At 42.3% G+C, this 13499-nt stretch overlaps 1 protein-coding gene across 2 annotated transcripts in view; it reads left to right on the top strand.

Moving 5' to 3' along the window:
- Positions 1-4837, top strand: part of EFTUD2 (elongation factor Tu GTP binding domain containing 2) — a 51573-nt gene extending 46736 nt beyond the window's left edge. For both annotated transcript variants that reach the window (XM_070729079.1, XM_070729080.1), the window contains exons 26-28: positions 2594-2747; positions 3822-3929; positions 4063-4837. In XM_070729079.1, the coding sequence (XP_070585180.1) occupies positions 2594-2747; positions 3822-3929; positions 4063-4158 (358 nt within the window). In that variant the 3' untranslated portion in view covers positions 4159-4837. The remainder of the gene's footprint in view (positions 1-2593; positions 2748-3821; positions 3930-4062) is intronic.
- Positions 4838-13499: the final 8662 nt, after the last annotated feature.

Genomic DNA, 13499 nt, shown 5'->3' with positions numbered 1-13499 from the left:
ATGCCACGGGGCTGGGCTCGGCTCCCCCCCTTACCAGCCCCGCCGCGGAAGGCTCCATTCTGTTCCCTGCCGGCCCGATTGAGCGGCCGGCGGTCTCCGCCACGGAGCCTGGCCCCGTGGGCTCGGTTACACCTTCCGCTGCCAACCAGGCCATGCTGGTGGCAGCACAACGAAGAGAGACATTTGCTTTCCTCCCACCGGCCCCTCAATTGGGCTGGCAGGGAACAGAATGGAGCCTTCTGTGGCGGCTGCCTGCTGGGCTGGTAAGGGGGGGAGCCGAGCCCAGCCCCGTGGCATTCACTTTCCTCCCGCCCGCATCCGACTGATCGTGGGCTCCTTCCCGACCTCGGAGAGCTTCCTGGTTTTCGTCCGTGTTGGATTCGCGAGCTTTCATGCCCAGGAAGCTCTCCGAGGTTGCGAAGGAGCCCACGATCAGTCGGCTGCGGGCGGGAGGAAAGCGAATGTCACGGGGCTGGGCTCGGCTCCCCCCTCGGCTCCCCCCCTTACCAGCCCCGCCGCGGAAGGCTCCATTCTGTTCCCTGCCGGCCCGATTGAGCGGCCGGCGGTCTCCGCCACGGAGCCCGGCCCCGTGGGCTCGGTTACATCTTCCGCTGCCAACCAGGCCATGCTGGCGGCAGCGCAACGAAGAGAGACATTTGCTTTCCTCCCGCCAGCCCCTCAAGTTGGATGCACCCTCGCTGGCCCGCTCGGTCGCGCCTCCTCGCCCGCCGATCCTGCGCCTCCTGCTTCCCCCCCCCATCCAAAAATACAAAGGCGGTCAGCCACCGCCTGCGGAGCAATGGGAAGCTGAAGCCGCCGGCGGTTTCAGACTCCCTTTGCTCCAGGCTGCTCTGCCCTGCCTGTCAGACCGTCTTTGTGTTTTTCGCTGGGGGGGGAGAGCAGGAGGACCTTCCTGACTCCCTCCCCCAGCGCTGGACCTCCTGCCCTCTCTCCCAGACAAAACCCCAAAGTGGCCTCCCGAACCCGGAAAGAAGCTCCGCCGCCGGATGTCACCTTTTAAAACAGCCGGGCGGCTTTCCAGCAGCCTCTGAACGCTGAACCCGGAAGTTCGGGTTTGGCGTTCGTAACACGAAAAAAGTTCGTACGAAGAGGCAAATTTTTTCTGAACCCCGGGTTCGTATCACGAGTTGTTCGTAAGACGAGGGGTTCGTATCTTGAGGTACCACTGTACTTTATTTGGACACCACCATAAATTCACTAGAGTGCAAGATCTACCTTTCATAAGAGACACAGGACAGTATTAAGGGGCTTGTATCCTAGATTCAGTGGGAACGACAGGCATCTCTGAGCTTTGGTATGTCCTATCCTGAATGCTGACTTCATCCAAGATGGAGAATAGGTATTGGGACTTACCTGATAGATCAGGTGGAGCCAGCCTTCAGTCCCGCCCTTTGGATCACTGTCCTCTCTCAGGATACTTATTTGGGGGGGTTTTGCAATAATTGTCTGTTTTTTCTAATTCGGAATCTGGATGGTGTTGTGATTCAGTCTGAGGCTCCTCAGGGAACGGCTGGAACTCTGCCGGCTCCATGCTCAGAGGGGGAGGGGGAGGAACAGGAGGAGGAGGAGGAACAGGCAGATGGGGAAGAGGAATGTCAGGACGAGGAGGAGGGGGAACAGCCTGAGACCCCTGGGGGGGAGCTCTCCCCAGCAAGTAGCCTGGAGTCATTAGATGAGAACGCACAAGCCATCATAGATATGAGGCAGAGAAGGGCAGCACAAAGAAGGGGACAATTAGCCAGGTATTTCCATCCCTAATAGGCAACAGCTGGGTTTGGGTGTGGTTCTCCTCAGAAAGGTTGAAAAGGCAAGCCCGCCCTTCCTGTATTGTGGAGAGTTATCTTTTGGGAGTCCTGTGACCTTGCTTCGATCCTTGGCGTCTCTGATTCTGGCTTGTGGCCTCGAAGGCTGAAAACTTGGGGGAGGCGTGGGTTTTATTATCTACAGTGGTGTGTGTGCCAGCAAGAAGCCTGTTGTATTGTCTGGCCGTCGTGACTCTTCTGTGAAGCTTCATAGCATTCCAGTTTGTAAGAACAGTTTTTGTTATCTGTGTTTGTTTTCAAAGATATAAAATGACTTTGCTTTTTACCAGCGTGTCTGCCTACTCTTTTTAGTTGGTATTGACGTCTGGGGGAACCCAGACAGAACAGATGGGAGTCCTTTCATTAGTTTGGCCACACCAAGTCTAGTCTTCGGATTCATCACAACAGGGCAAATACTGGCAATTTAAAAAAAAAAGACAGACTCAGTCCTCTCTCTGAATGGACAAAGACAACCCATCCTGAATGCTGGCTCCATCTGATGAGAATAGTCGTATCAGCTAAGTCCCAACGCCTATCTTCACCAAAACACATGTTTACATTTTTCCTTGTTCCATTTCAGAAAAGGCCATTACACTTAATTTGTTCTCTTCTCCTCCCATCCCCATCCTTAATATGCTTTGATACCTCACCAATTTTTCTATATAATAAAACTTTGTTTCCTTATATCACACGGAGGCAAACGTACAGTATAATCTCTCAGTTGGGAATGTGCATAAAAATAATTTGCTTTCTTTTTTGTATTTATGCAGAGGCCATGTGACCCAAGATGCACCAATCCCAGGATCCCCTCTGTATACTATCAAAGCCTTTATCCCAGCTATTGACTCATTTGGATTTGAGACAGACCTCAGGACGCATACCCAGGGACAAGCATTCTCACTCTCTGTCTTCCACCACTGGCAAGTAAGTGGTTGGAGGCATTGTAAGCAGATAGATGAGAAAAAGTTTAAGACCCCAAATTCTCAATTTTTAATTCAAACTTACAACCTGCCCAGGCAGAATTCTGTAAAGAAGTGCCATGGATTTATGTAAGACACCTTGTAAAACATTGTATGTTAATTAATGAATTATCGACATCCTTTTGCAGGGAAAGAGGGCGAATAGCATGTTCTGAATTCTATGTTACTGATATTTATTTTACGTAAATTCTATTGTTAGTATGGGGAAATGGCAGAAATTTTGCCAAAGTGGCAGAACAGATTTCTGTTGGATACTCACTAGTCACTAATTCCATTCAGCATTCGCCTAAGCTATTAAGAAGTCAGTATTGGGTTTCCTTCTGAATTTGAACATTAAGCTTTTTACAAGCCTGTTTCATGGTTGCTATATTTAACTACAACAGAAGGAAAGTTTTATAAACATTTTTACAATAGTAGGAGAGATCTATAAACTATAGGTAGTTTAATCCATTAAATGTTTTAAAAATAGATCTTTGGTATTTAGATGTGGATGTGACTCTTTAAGAATGCTTTTAAAAGCCTTTATTTAATGCCAAAGATATGTGTGTACAGTGGGGTGGGGAATATTTAGTCAGACACCAATTGGACAAGTTTTCACACTAAAAAGATGAGAGAGGCCTGTAATGGACATCATAGGTGGACCTCAACTAGGAGAGACAACATGAGAAAACGCATCCAGAAAATCACATTGTCTGATTTTTAACGAATTTATTAGCAAATTATGGTGGACATAAACATATTCTGGATGTGTTTTCTCATGTTGTCTCCCATTATCTATGATGTCAATTACAGGCCTCTCATCTTTTTAAGTGGGAGAACTTGCACAATTAGTATCTGACTAAATACTCCCCCCACACACACACTGTATGTGGGTGTCTTCATTCATTCAGTAGAACCACGTTGTAGACATTAAATTATTATTTCTTAATATTCCATCATGAAGATTTTAAACGTTTTATGTCTCATGACTGGTTTGGAAATTCAGCCAAACATTTACTAAATGTGCCTGACGTTACAGATTGTGCCAGGTGATCCCCTGGACAAGAGCATCGTGATCAGACCTCTTGAGCCTCAGCCAGCCCCTCACCTGGCCAGAGAGTTTATGATCAAAACCAGACGCAGGAAGGTAAGATGAGAAGCCAAATTATCTCTTGACTTCTGCAGTTCTTTCACTGCAATGAAATTAAGACTGTTGCCTCCCCTCCCCTCGCCCCCCCCCCCAAAAAATCTAATGATCGCATTCATTATTTCTTCTCCAGGGTCTAAGTGAAGATGTGAGCATCAGCAAGTTCTTCGATGACCCTATGTTGCTGGAATTGGCCAAACAGGATGTGGTACTGAACTATCCCATGTGATTATGCTGGATTTGGCTCAGTTCCTTCTCCTCCTCCTCCTCTGTCACGTAGTAGTAGCATTTTCCCAGAAAGGCCGTTTCATTCTTGCTACTACTATCCCATAGTCAAGACAGATTTTTGACATACCAGTTTTATAATAGCAGATCCCAGCTGTGTTGTGAACAAACCACTTTGGGAATCACCCTGCTTTATTCTTCAATAAGGCGTCATATCTTCCCTTAGAGAACTGAGCTGTGCTCATCTTCTCAGCTTACTGCATTGGAAAAGCATAATTTCAAACCCATTCAATTGTGTTCATTTTTTAAGAAAAAAAAAAATGTAACCAATGTTAATTTATCTTTGTCTAAAACAATATTGAGCTGTTTGAAAGATTAGGGGAAATTTTAATCTTCCATTCCAACTGAATTGTGAATTAATAATCCAGCTTGCTCGCAGTGGGTAGCATGATGATTCTTTACTGCCAAATACCGTTTGGATCGTGAAAGATGAAGAATTCAGCAACAGTTCTAAAAGAGAATATTTACTGCTCTCTTGAAGTTAACAAGAGATACAAATGTATAAAGTTCCATTTTTTTTGTTTGTATGAAGTCCCATTCATTAAAGTTTGACTTTGGTCATTTGACTTAGGTTTTGATGTAGGAATAGTATAAAGAGAATAAATATTTTTTATGTCTTGAAATATACATGTCTGAGTCTAATTCTTGGTTTAATTTCTGTATGTGGGAGTGAAAGAAATTCTCCTTCCACAGTATCATCCAAAATTTTACTGAAAGTCCCTTGTGCCAACTTCAAAATGTTTCTTCTAATGTTGAATTTTACTAGTGATTTTTTTTCCATCTGGGACAAATTGGCAGAGGCCAAAGACTCAAGCAAAAATATCTTATTGAATTGAGTTCCATAATTAGTTATGATTGCAGCAGTAGTGCGTTTCACTTACCTTTCCTACCAGTTCAAGAACGGGAGCATGTGTCAATGTTCCCTCTAATTTTTTTTCAGTGTGGGCGGAAAAGTATAGTGTCTGAATGGCACATTAGGTGAGTCCTTTGGGACTGGGCGGCATAGAAGTCTAATTAATTAATTAAATTTCATGACTGAGCACCTGGTTTTTTTTCACAGATGTCACCCAAGCCAACTTGTGTAATTATTTGGGGTTGGGGCAGAATAAGGACCCTTCTCACTACGTTATTCTGTTATTCTGGTTGCCTAATTATTGATATCACTAGCATACAAAGATTCCAACTGAAATTAGCATGATCAATAATTTAAAGAATGGAAGATTACAAATAGGAAAACTTAGCAAAGGTTTAATTCCCTTTTATTGCTCCAAATTTTCCCCAAAATACCCATGGTTCATTGCCAATTCAAGAGTATAGCTTTAAACATGCACACATACTTTCAATAGTTCTTGGCTGCTGTATGTCTAGAAGAGCAGCATAGTCCTAGGAGCAGAGGCAATATGGAAAACCTGATCATGGGGCATCCTAGTCGCTGGGAAAGTTCATTGGGGCTGCAGCAAGAACCCAGAGCAGATTGACTTTGCTGCTGTGTTATTGCCAGGCTAGGCAAGGTAAGGCAAGATGCAACAAAGTAAAGTGAGGTGAGGCGGAGCAGGACGGTGAGTGGCATAAGTGTGACTAGGAGGAATGCAATGCTTGTTCCCGACAAATGCCCCTCCTCAGAGCATCTCCTAAATCCTATTCCCCAGGTGAGCCTGGTGACAAGGAGCGGGCATCCTCCTCCTGAGTCGCTGGGTGACCTTGCACTGATCCTGCCTTCTCTCCATTCTCTGTGCTCGGGAATCAGGAGTGGGGGGGACAGTTGCTCTTTGGAGCTGCCCTGCTCTGCTGCCGGTCCTTTCCATCTTCCCCCATCACTTGGTTGCCTGTGCCCCCTCTTGACAACCCTTTCCAAGCCCGAGGGCAGCAGTGGATTGCTCCTGGTTCTGCCCGATTCTGTGAACCAGGAACGGCAGTGGCGGGAGGCTCTGCCTAATTGCTCGGGATGCTTCTGCACATGTGCAGAGGCATCTTGCATGCATGCAAGTGTGCACATGAACCGGTAGTGATGGGATTTAGAGTGATGGTTATGATCTATAAAGCCCTTCATGGCACCGGACCAGACTATCTCAGGGACCGCCTTCTGCTGCATGAATCCCAGCAACCAGTTAGGTCCCGTCAACTAAACAATGTCACTTGGCGGGACCCAGGGGGAGAGCCTTCTCTGTGGCGGCCCCGGCCCTCTGGAACCAACTGCCCCCAGAGATTAGAATTGCTCCCACTCTCCTTGCCTTTCGTACGCTTCTTAAAACCCACCCCTGCCGCCAGGCATGGGGGAACTGAGATATTCTTTCCCCCTAGGCTTTTACAATTTTATGCATGGTATATCTGTATGTATGTTTGGTTTTACAATAAGGGTTTTTAACTGTTTTAATATTGGATTGTTATATGCTGTTTTACTACTGTTGTTAGCCGCTCCGAGTCTATGGAGAGGGGCGGCATACAAATCCAATCCAATCAAATCAAACCACTTCTGCCCGGGGGACCTGGGATTGCCTCATCTTATTCCTCCATGGCCAAAGAAATTGTGCCATCTTCCTCTGTTGGCTCTGTCTCCATCTCCTCCTCCTTGGACCTGGCCCCTGACAGGCCCATGACAACAACAGTGGACTTCTGCTCTCATCAGGATTGAAATGAAAAGGTTTATAGAGAAATTGAGTTCTGTCATCAGGATTGAAATGATATTTATAGAGAAAAGGTAAGATAGGACAAGAAGCAACCGTTTCAGTCCGTGTGGTTTTGTCTCAGAAGTGGGTGCCATTTTTCAGAATGGACATAATTCACTGGGGCTGCTTCAAAAATGGCACCCACTTCTGAGATGGAGCCACGGCCAAGGATGTGAACGGGCAGGACACCAGGCTGCTTACCTCCCCCAAAGTGAGTCTGGAGATTTTCCAAAGATAAACCTATTATTGGGGAGAGGGGAGAAGAGTGAGATTCAATGAGTGGGAAATGGAGCATAGGATAGGGAGGTCTTAGGAGGATAAAGGCAGATGCACTAGAATCTCCCACCTCATTCATGCACCCTGTGTTCCACATAACAATCTGCTTAGTGACACATTGGAGAAAGCAGAGGTGGGAGCTATTAAACAGGGCAATCATCTGGTCACCTTGGTTAATTGTTATGACTTTGTTGTGACTGTAATGGTTAACAGGAGAGAGTAGGGTTGAATGTGTTTTATTATGAATTGCAGCATTTAGAAGTGATCTATTACATTTTCCCTCCCAAACAACAAGATGCTGACAATTTGGTATAGCAGAATTCTAGACTCTTAGAGTGTAGAAAGGGAGAGTTGTTTTTATATATACAATATACCAAAAAGAGGGGGGAAATGGCTTTGGGAAAAACTAAATATCTTTTTAGGGATGCTCCTTTGTAGCTCTTTTCTAAATGCATATGGCATTGTACTTTCAGTAACACATTTCTAAGGAAAAAACTGGAATGGGGGATTTAAGGAAACACAAGCTATATTAATAATAGAAGCTCCATGGAGCATCTTTCTCTGGAAAGCAAACCAGGGTTGCTCAGTTTTATTACAATTGCCAGTAGAAATTTCAAAGCCACTGAGGGTAAAAAGCCATATCCCCGCTATTTCTGACTGAGGAAGTGATCTCTATATAGGCTATGAACTGCACCTGTGAGAGGAAGAATACAATATTATTACAGCAAAGGGGATTGGAAAATGGATTAGAGGAAATACAATACTGTTTCCAGCAATCAGCTGATCCTGTTGTTGCAATTACCACATGGGGCAATTAATTATTTGACCATCCTCATGCTTTTTTCCCCACTTCCTCTTTTCAAACTTCTTGTCAAGCTTAGGGGTTGGTTGTATATATTTTAATTCACAATATCATCTTCACATAGTACTCGATTTGATTGCAGCCTTCTCTGATAAAATTTGTCTTGCCAAAATCAATCTTGGTGCCTGCCAGTCTCTGAATTTTAATAAATTGTTCTTTAAAACGCATACTTCTTTAAACAAGAAAAAAGCTGAGTTGGATCAGTTTATTTCCATGGTCTGAGTGATACTGAAGTTACAAAGGAATAGAGATTTCTCACTAAGTCTTAAACCAGACTTCTCCAGTGTGATGCCATACAGCTGTGTTAGTCCAATAATGCCTAAAGTCACACTCTGGTATCTGGGAATAAGGGGAATTGAATCTAGAATATCTATAGTAAGGGGCAGCTTTAGATTTCACATCTTGAGTAAATTGTTTAATTACTGGGTACTAGTATGCAGTTCTGCTATACAGCTAGAACTACATCTGGTAATATACCATATTTTTTGGAGTACAAGACATACCTTTTTACCCCCCCCCCCAAAAGAGGGTGAAAACTTGGATCCGTCTGAATGTAACCACCCACCCTTTGGCCTCTGCCTCCCAGCAATTTATTTCCTTGCAGCAAACAGAACAGAGCCTGGTAAGCTGATAAATCCTGACTCTCAGCTGACTGAGGCTGCAAGGCAAGCCAGTGCTAAAATGAAAGTGAAACTAAAGTGCAGCTTTAGTTGCAAGAAGGCAAATTGGGAGCAAAAGGCAGAGACAGAATTTTATTTTCTTGTGCTAATTAGTTGCTAAATCTGGGTACAAAGAGGTAAGTTTTTTAAAAACTGCTTTATTATTGTTCTAGACAACTTAACAAAGTGAAGAAACTTTTTAAAATAAATGCTTGATCTGAACAGACCCAGTGCTATTGTATATACTTTAATCTTGTATTTTATATTTTAAATTTTATATCTTTATAATATTCCTTATTTTAATTGTGATGCTTCTGACATGAATAAACAAATAAACATACATATTTTGGCTTTTTCCTTGTATGCCTACTGCCTTAGCAAATGTCATGATGCCATCTGTTGAGTATGAATAGAAGCCATGTAAATAGTTGAATTTTGTTAGACGCCTCTGATTGGCTAAGACGCTGACAGTTGGGTTTCAGCAGGAAGTTAAAAAGTATAAAAGGAACGTCTGGCGCTGTGTAAAAGCCAGACGCGTTCCTTGCTGAAGTCACTTTGCCAATACGAGCTGCCTCAGACTTTTCACTGGCAACGTCGGACGGTTGAACCTGCGATCTCCACCATGGACAACCTGCCTGTCGGAAGAGCTCCTGACTTCTTCGGCCCAGAAAAATCTACTTGGGACAACTACATCTCAAAATTCGACATCTTCCTAGAAGCAGCGGGCATGAAGTACGTCGACAGCGACAGGAAGAGAGTGATATTCCTGAATTATTGCAGCTCAGAGATATACGATCTCGCCCAGACTCTGACAGACCCGCTGCTGGTGAACTCCGTGACTTGGGACGCCTTGAAAACCAAGCTCGCCGCCCACTTCAAGCCTACCAAGCCGGCCATCATTTTCCGGCATCAATTATCCAGAATGAGCCAGCTCGACACCGAATCTATCAACCAGTACGCCACCCGTCTTCGCACCGTGTTGTCAAAGTGCAAATTTGACAACCCAGAAGCCCGGCTCATCGACGCCTTAATATTCGGCATGAGGAACGCAGCCGTAAGAAATAAGCTCCTAACAGAAGACGAGCCTTCCCTGCAAACCATAATCAAGACGGCTCAAACAGCTGAAATCTCTGAAGCTGCCGCCAAAGAACTCAAGCAAAATGACAAGAAGGAAGTCATCGCAAAGATCGACACTCAACCTTCCCAATCCGAGTCATCAGACGACCAAGATCTGCCAGCCAACAGCGAAGACAACTGTTTGCTTCTCAAACATGACACTTCGAGACCACCGAGACAACCTCGTCCCGTCTTTCTCTGCTCCGGCTGCCGAGGGAACCATCCGCGCCTGAAATGCCCTTTCCGCGATTCCATTTGCCGCCGATGTGACCGATGAGGGCACATCGCAGAAGCCTGCAGAGCCCCCATGCAAGAGGACTCCTTCTCTGCCCAGCGTCCTCCTCGTCCTCAGGGTCCGCCTGGCCAGCCACGCGACAACCGCAATCATCGTTTTCTGGGACGCAGAAACAACGCAAACACCAACCGAGACTACTCACGAGGTAACTCTCATTCAATTAATAGCACGGTAACTAAAAACTCGAGCAAAATTGTGATTTCTCTGCTCCTTAACAAGAAGCCGTGCCAGATGGAACTAGACACGGGGTCTAGATTTACCATCATGCCCTGGGAAAAACTAAAGTTATATATGCCTCATCTTACCCAGGCTGCCTTAAAACCAACTGCTCTAGTAATTAAGGATTTTCAAGGGGGAATTATTCCTGTAATGGGGAAAATTGATGTACCTATACTGTTTAAAACTGTTGAATGTATGCTACCTTTTTTTTTTGAAAATATACTTTATTTATTTACAAATATAATTAAAAACAAGGAAGGGGATTGAGGGAAGGGGGGACAGAACGAAGGGTTGGGGGTGGGGTAGAGTGGGAAGGGGAGGGAGAATTCAAAAAACAAAACATTTATGATAGAATTGTAATACATGTGAGTTGTAATACACAAATGTCTTAGAGGGAATGTAATAACTCTTACTTTCTTAATCTTAATATTTATATATGGAAATAACTCAAATGTCGTGTTTCTTAGTATATATAGGCATTGAAGTTCTAGCTGTGAAGAGGAGGAGGAAAGAAAGAAGAAGAAAAGAAAAAGAAAGAAAAAAAAAGGGAAGGGGAGAGAGTGAAGAATCTGCATTTAATGCAGACGTTTTTATGGACGACTTTTGTTTAGTTGTAGAGTGGGGAGTATATAGGTGATATAATGGGTGTGTATAAAGATTGGTTATTCTAAAAGTAGTTAGTACGTTTATAGTGTGTGTTGAGTTAGTTAGAAGACAGATAAAAAGAGATTTGATATATTTTCTTGTTGCAAATTTAATTAGTTTTTGGTGTTTCTTTTCTAATTTATTTTAATATTAATTTAAGTGTTGAAGGTACTTTTGGGTGTGATAGAGTATGAATTTTACAATAAAAGTTTTTTGTATTTTTTCTGAGAAACCCATTTATGCCAATTTTCCCATGCTTCGTAGTATTCTGAGTCTTTTTTGTTTTGTGCTTCCATTGCTATTTTAGACATTTCAGCACATTCATTAATTTTCGTAATTATTGTAAAGAAAGAGGGTACTTGATCAGATTTCCAAAGAGAGGCATATAATATTCTGGCTGCAGTTATAATTTGTAGTATAAGGTATTTTTGTGTCTTGGTAAGGTTTTGTCTGAATATCCCTAAAAGATAAAGCTCGGGTTTGAGTGGTAATTTGATTGACATGACTTGGTCGATTAGGGATTGAATTGTTGTCCAGTATTTTTGTGCAATTGGGCATGTCCACCATGTGTGGTAGTAAGTTCCAGATTTGATCTTGCACTTCCAGCAGGTCGGTGAAAAGTTGGGAAACATTTTGGATATTCTTGCTGGGGGCAAATGCCAACGATAAAACATTTTAATTTGGTTCTCCTTGTAAGACATTGCCGTTGTCATTTTATAATTTGATGTCCATGTTTTCTCCCACTCAATTAGGTTAATCGTATATCCAAAATTCTGAGCCCAAGCTATCATACAGCATTTTACTTGCTCTTCGGGATTTTCTTGGATTAGTAAGTAGTTGTACAATTTTGAGATCATTTTTGTAGAAGGACCGAAAAGAATCGTGTCTATTACATTATTATTTTGAACTCCAAATTGCTTTTTGTGTTGTTCGTACTTTAATTTAATTTGTAAATATGTTAACCAGTCTATATTAATTCCTTGATTGTTCAGTTGTTGTTTAGAAATAAGAGCATCTGATTCGTCGAGTAGTTGTTGGTATCTCAGAATTTTGGAGTACGAGAAAAGATTGGGAAAAGTTAGTATTTCATTGGGGGATATCCATTTTGGTATTGAGGTGTAATAATTTTTTTTTATAGTGAACCAGATTGTTATTAGTGTTTTGCGTAAGTAATGATTTTTGAAGTATTTGGGTATTTTGTGGTAGTCTGCTGTCAAGAAAGTGTGCCACCCAGCAAGAAGATCGAATCCTTCCAGAGTTAAGAGTCTTGTGTTTTGGAGCGTAATCCAATTTTTAATCATGGTTAAAATGGTAGCTTGATAATACATATAAAAATCTGGAAGTCCAAGTCCACCCCTGGATCTAAGGTCTTGAAGGTTTTTCAATTTTATTCTGGCCTTCTTCTTGGTCCAAATAAACTTCTTTACTTGTTTGTGAAGAGTATTGAAAAAAGTTTTATTCAAATTTATTGGAGCAACTTGAAATAGGTAAAGAAACCTTGGAAGAATGTTTGATTTTATGGCAGCTATTTTCCCCATAATAGATAGGTTTAATTTTGACCATCTGTTAAGATCTTGTTGTATTTCTTTAATTAATCGTTCGTAGTTGTCTTTTTTGATCGTAGCATAATTCGAAGTCATCCAAATTCCTAAGTATTTAATTTTTTTTGTGGTCTTTATTTTAATTAATTCTTCCAAGGCAAGTATCTCTTTTGGTATCATATTTTTTGTCAAAATTTGAGTTTTATTTTTATTGATTTGGAGGCCAGATATTTCACCAAATTTGTAAATTTCGTCAAATAAAATGGGTGCTATTCGAATTGGATCTTGTAGGATGAATACAATGTCATCCGCAAAGGCCTGCAATTTGTAATGTTCTTTTTTAATCATAATACCGTGAATTTGTGAGTTGTTTCTTATAGTTTTGAGAAAGGTCTCGATGGCCAGAATAAAAATAAGTGGGGACAGAGGGCATCCTTGACGTACACCTTTAGTTATAGTAATTGTGTTGGTAATATCATTGTTAAAGAGAATTTTGACCGATTGAGTAGAATAAATAGTTTTGATTAGACTGAAAAATTTGGAGCCGAAATTCATGAATTTAATTTGATTTATAAGATAGTGCCATTGAAGACTGTCAAAAGCTTTTTTGAGATCCATAAATACTAATGCAGCTGCTTTGTCATAGTTTTTGTCATAGTATTCCAAGGCATTTAGTATAGTTCTTGTGTTCGTGGAAATGTTTCTTCCCGGAAGGAATCCGTTTTGGTCAGAATGGATAATTTTATTTAATATATTTTTTAGTCTGTCCGCAATTATTGATGCAAATATTTTATAGTCAGTATTAAGTAATGCAATCGGTCTGTAATTCTCCAAATGGTGTCTATTTTCAATGTCTTTAGGGATAAGGGTTATATAGGATTCAAACCAGGACGCGGGCAGTTTTGCATGTGAGAGCGCATTGTTATAGATGTCTAAGAGTATGGGTGCCATTATATCAATATGATATTTATAAAATTCAGATGGGATTCCGTCAGGTCCTGGGGTT

Source organism: Erythrolamprus reginae, chromosome Z, assembly GCF_031021105.1.
Source record: "Erythrolamprus reginae isolate rEryReg1 chromosome Z, rEryReg1.hap1, whole genome shotgun sequence".
NCBI lineage: Eukaryota > Metazoa > Chordata > Lepidosauria > Squamata > Dipsadidae > Erythrolamprus > Erythrolamprus reginae.
Note: the sequence above shows the minus strand (reverse complement) of the source record. Positions and strands in the feature narration are given on the sequence as shown.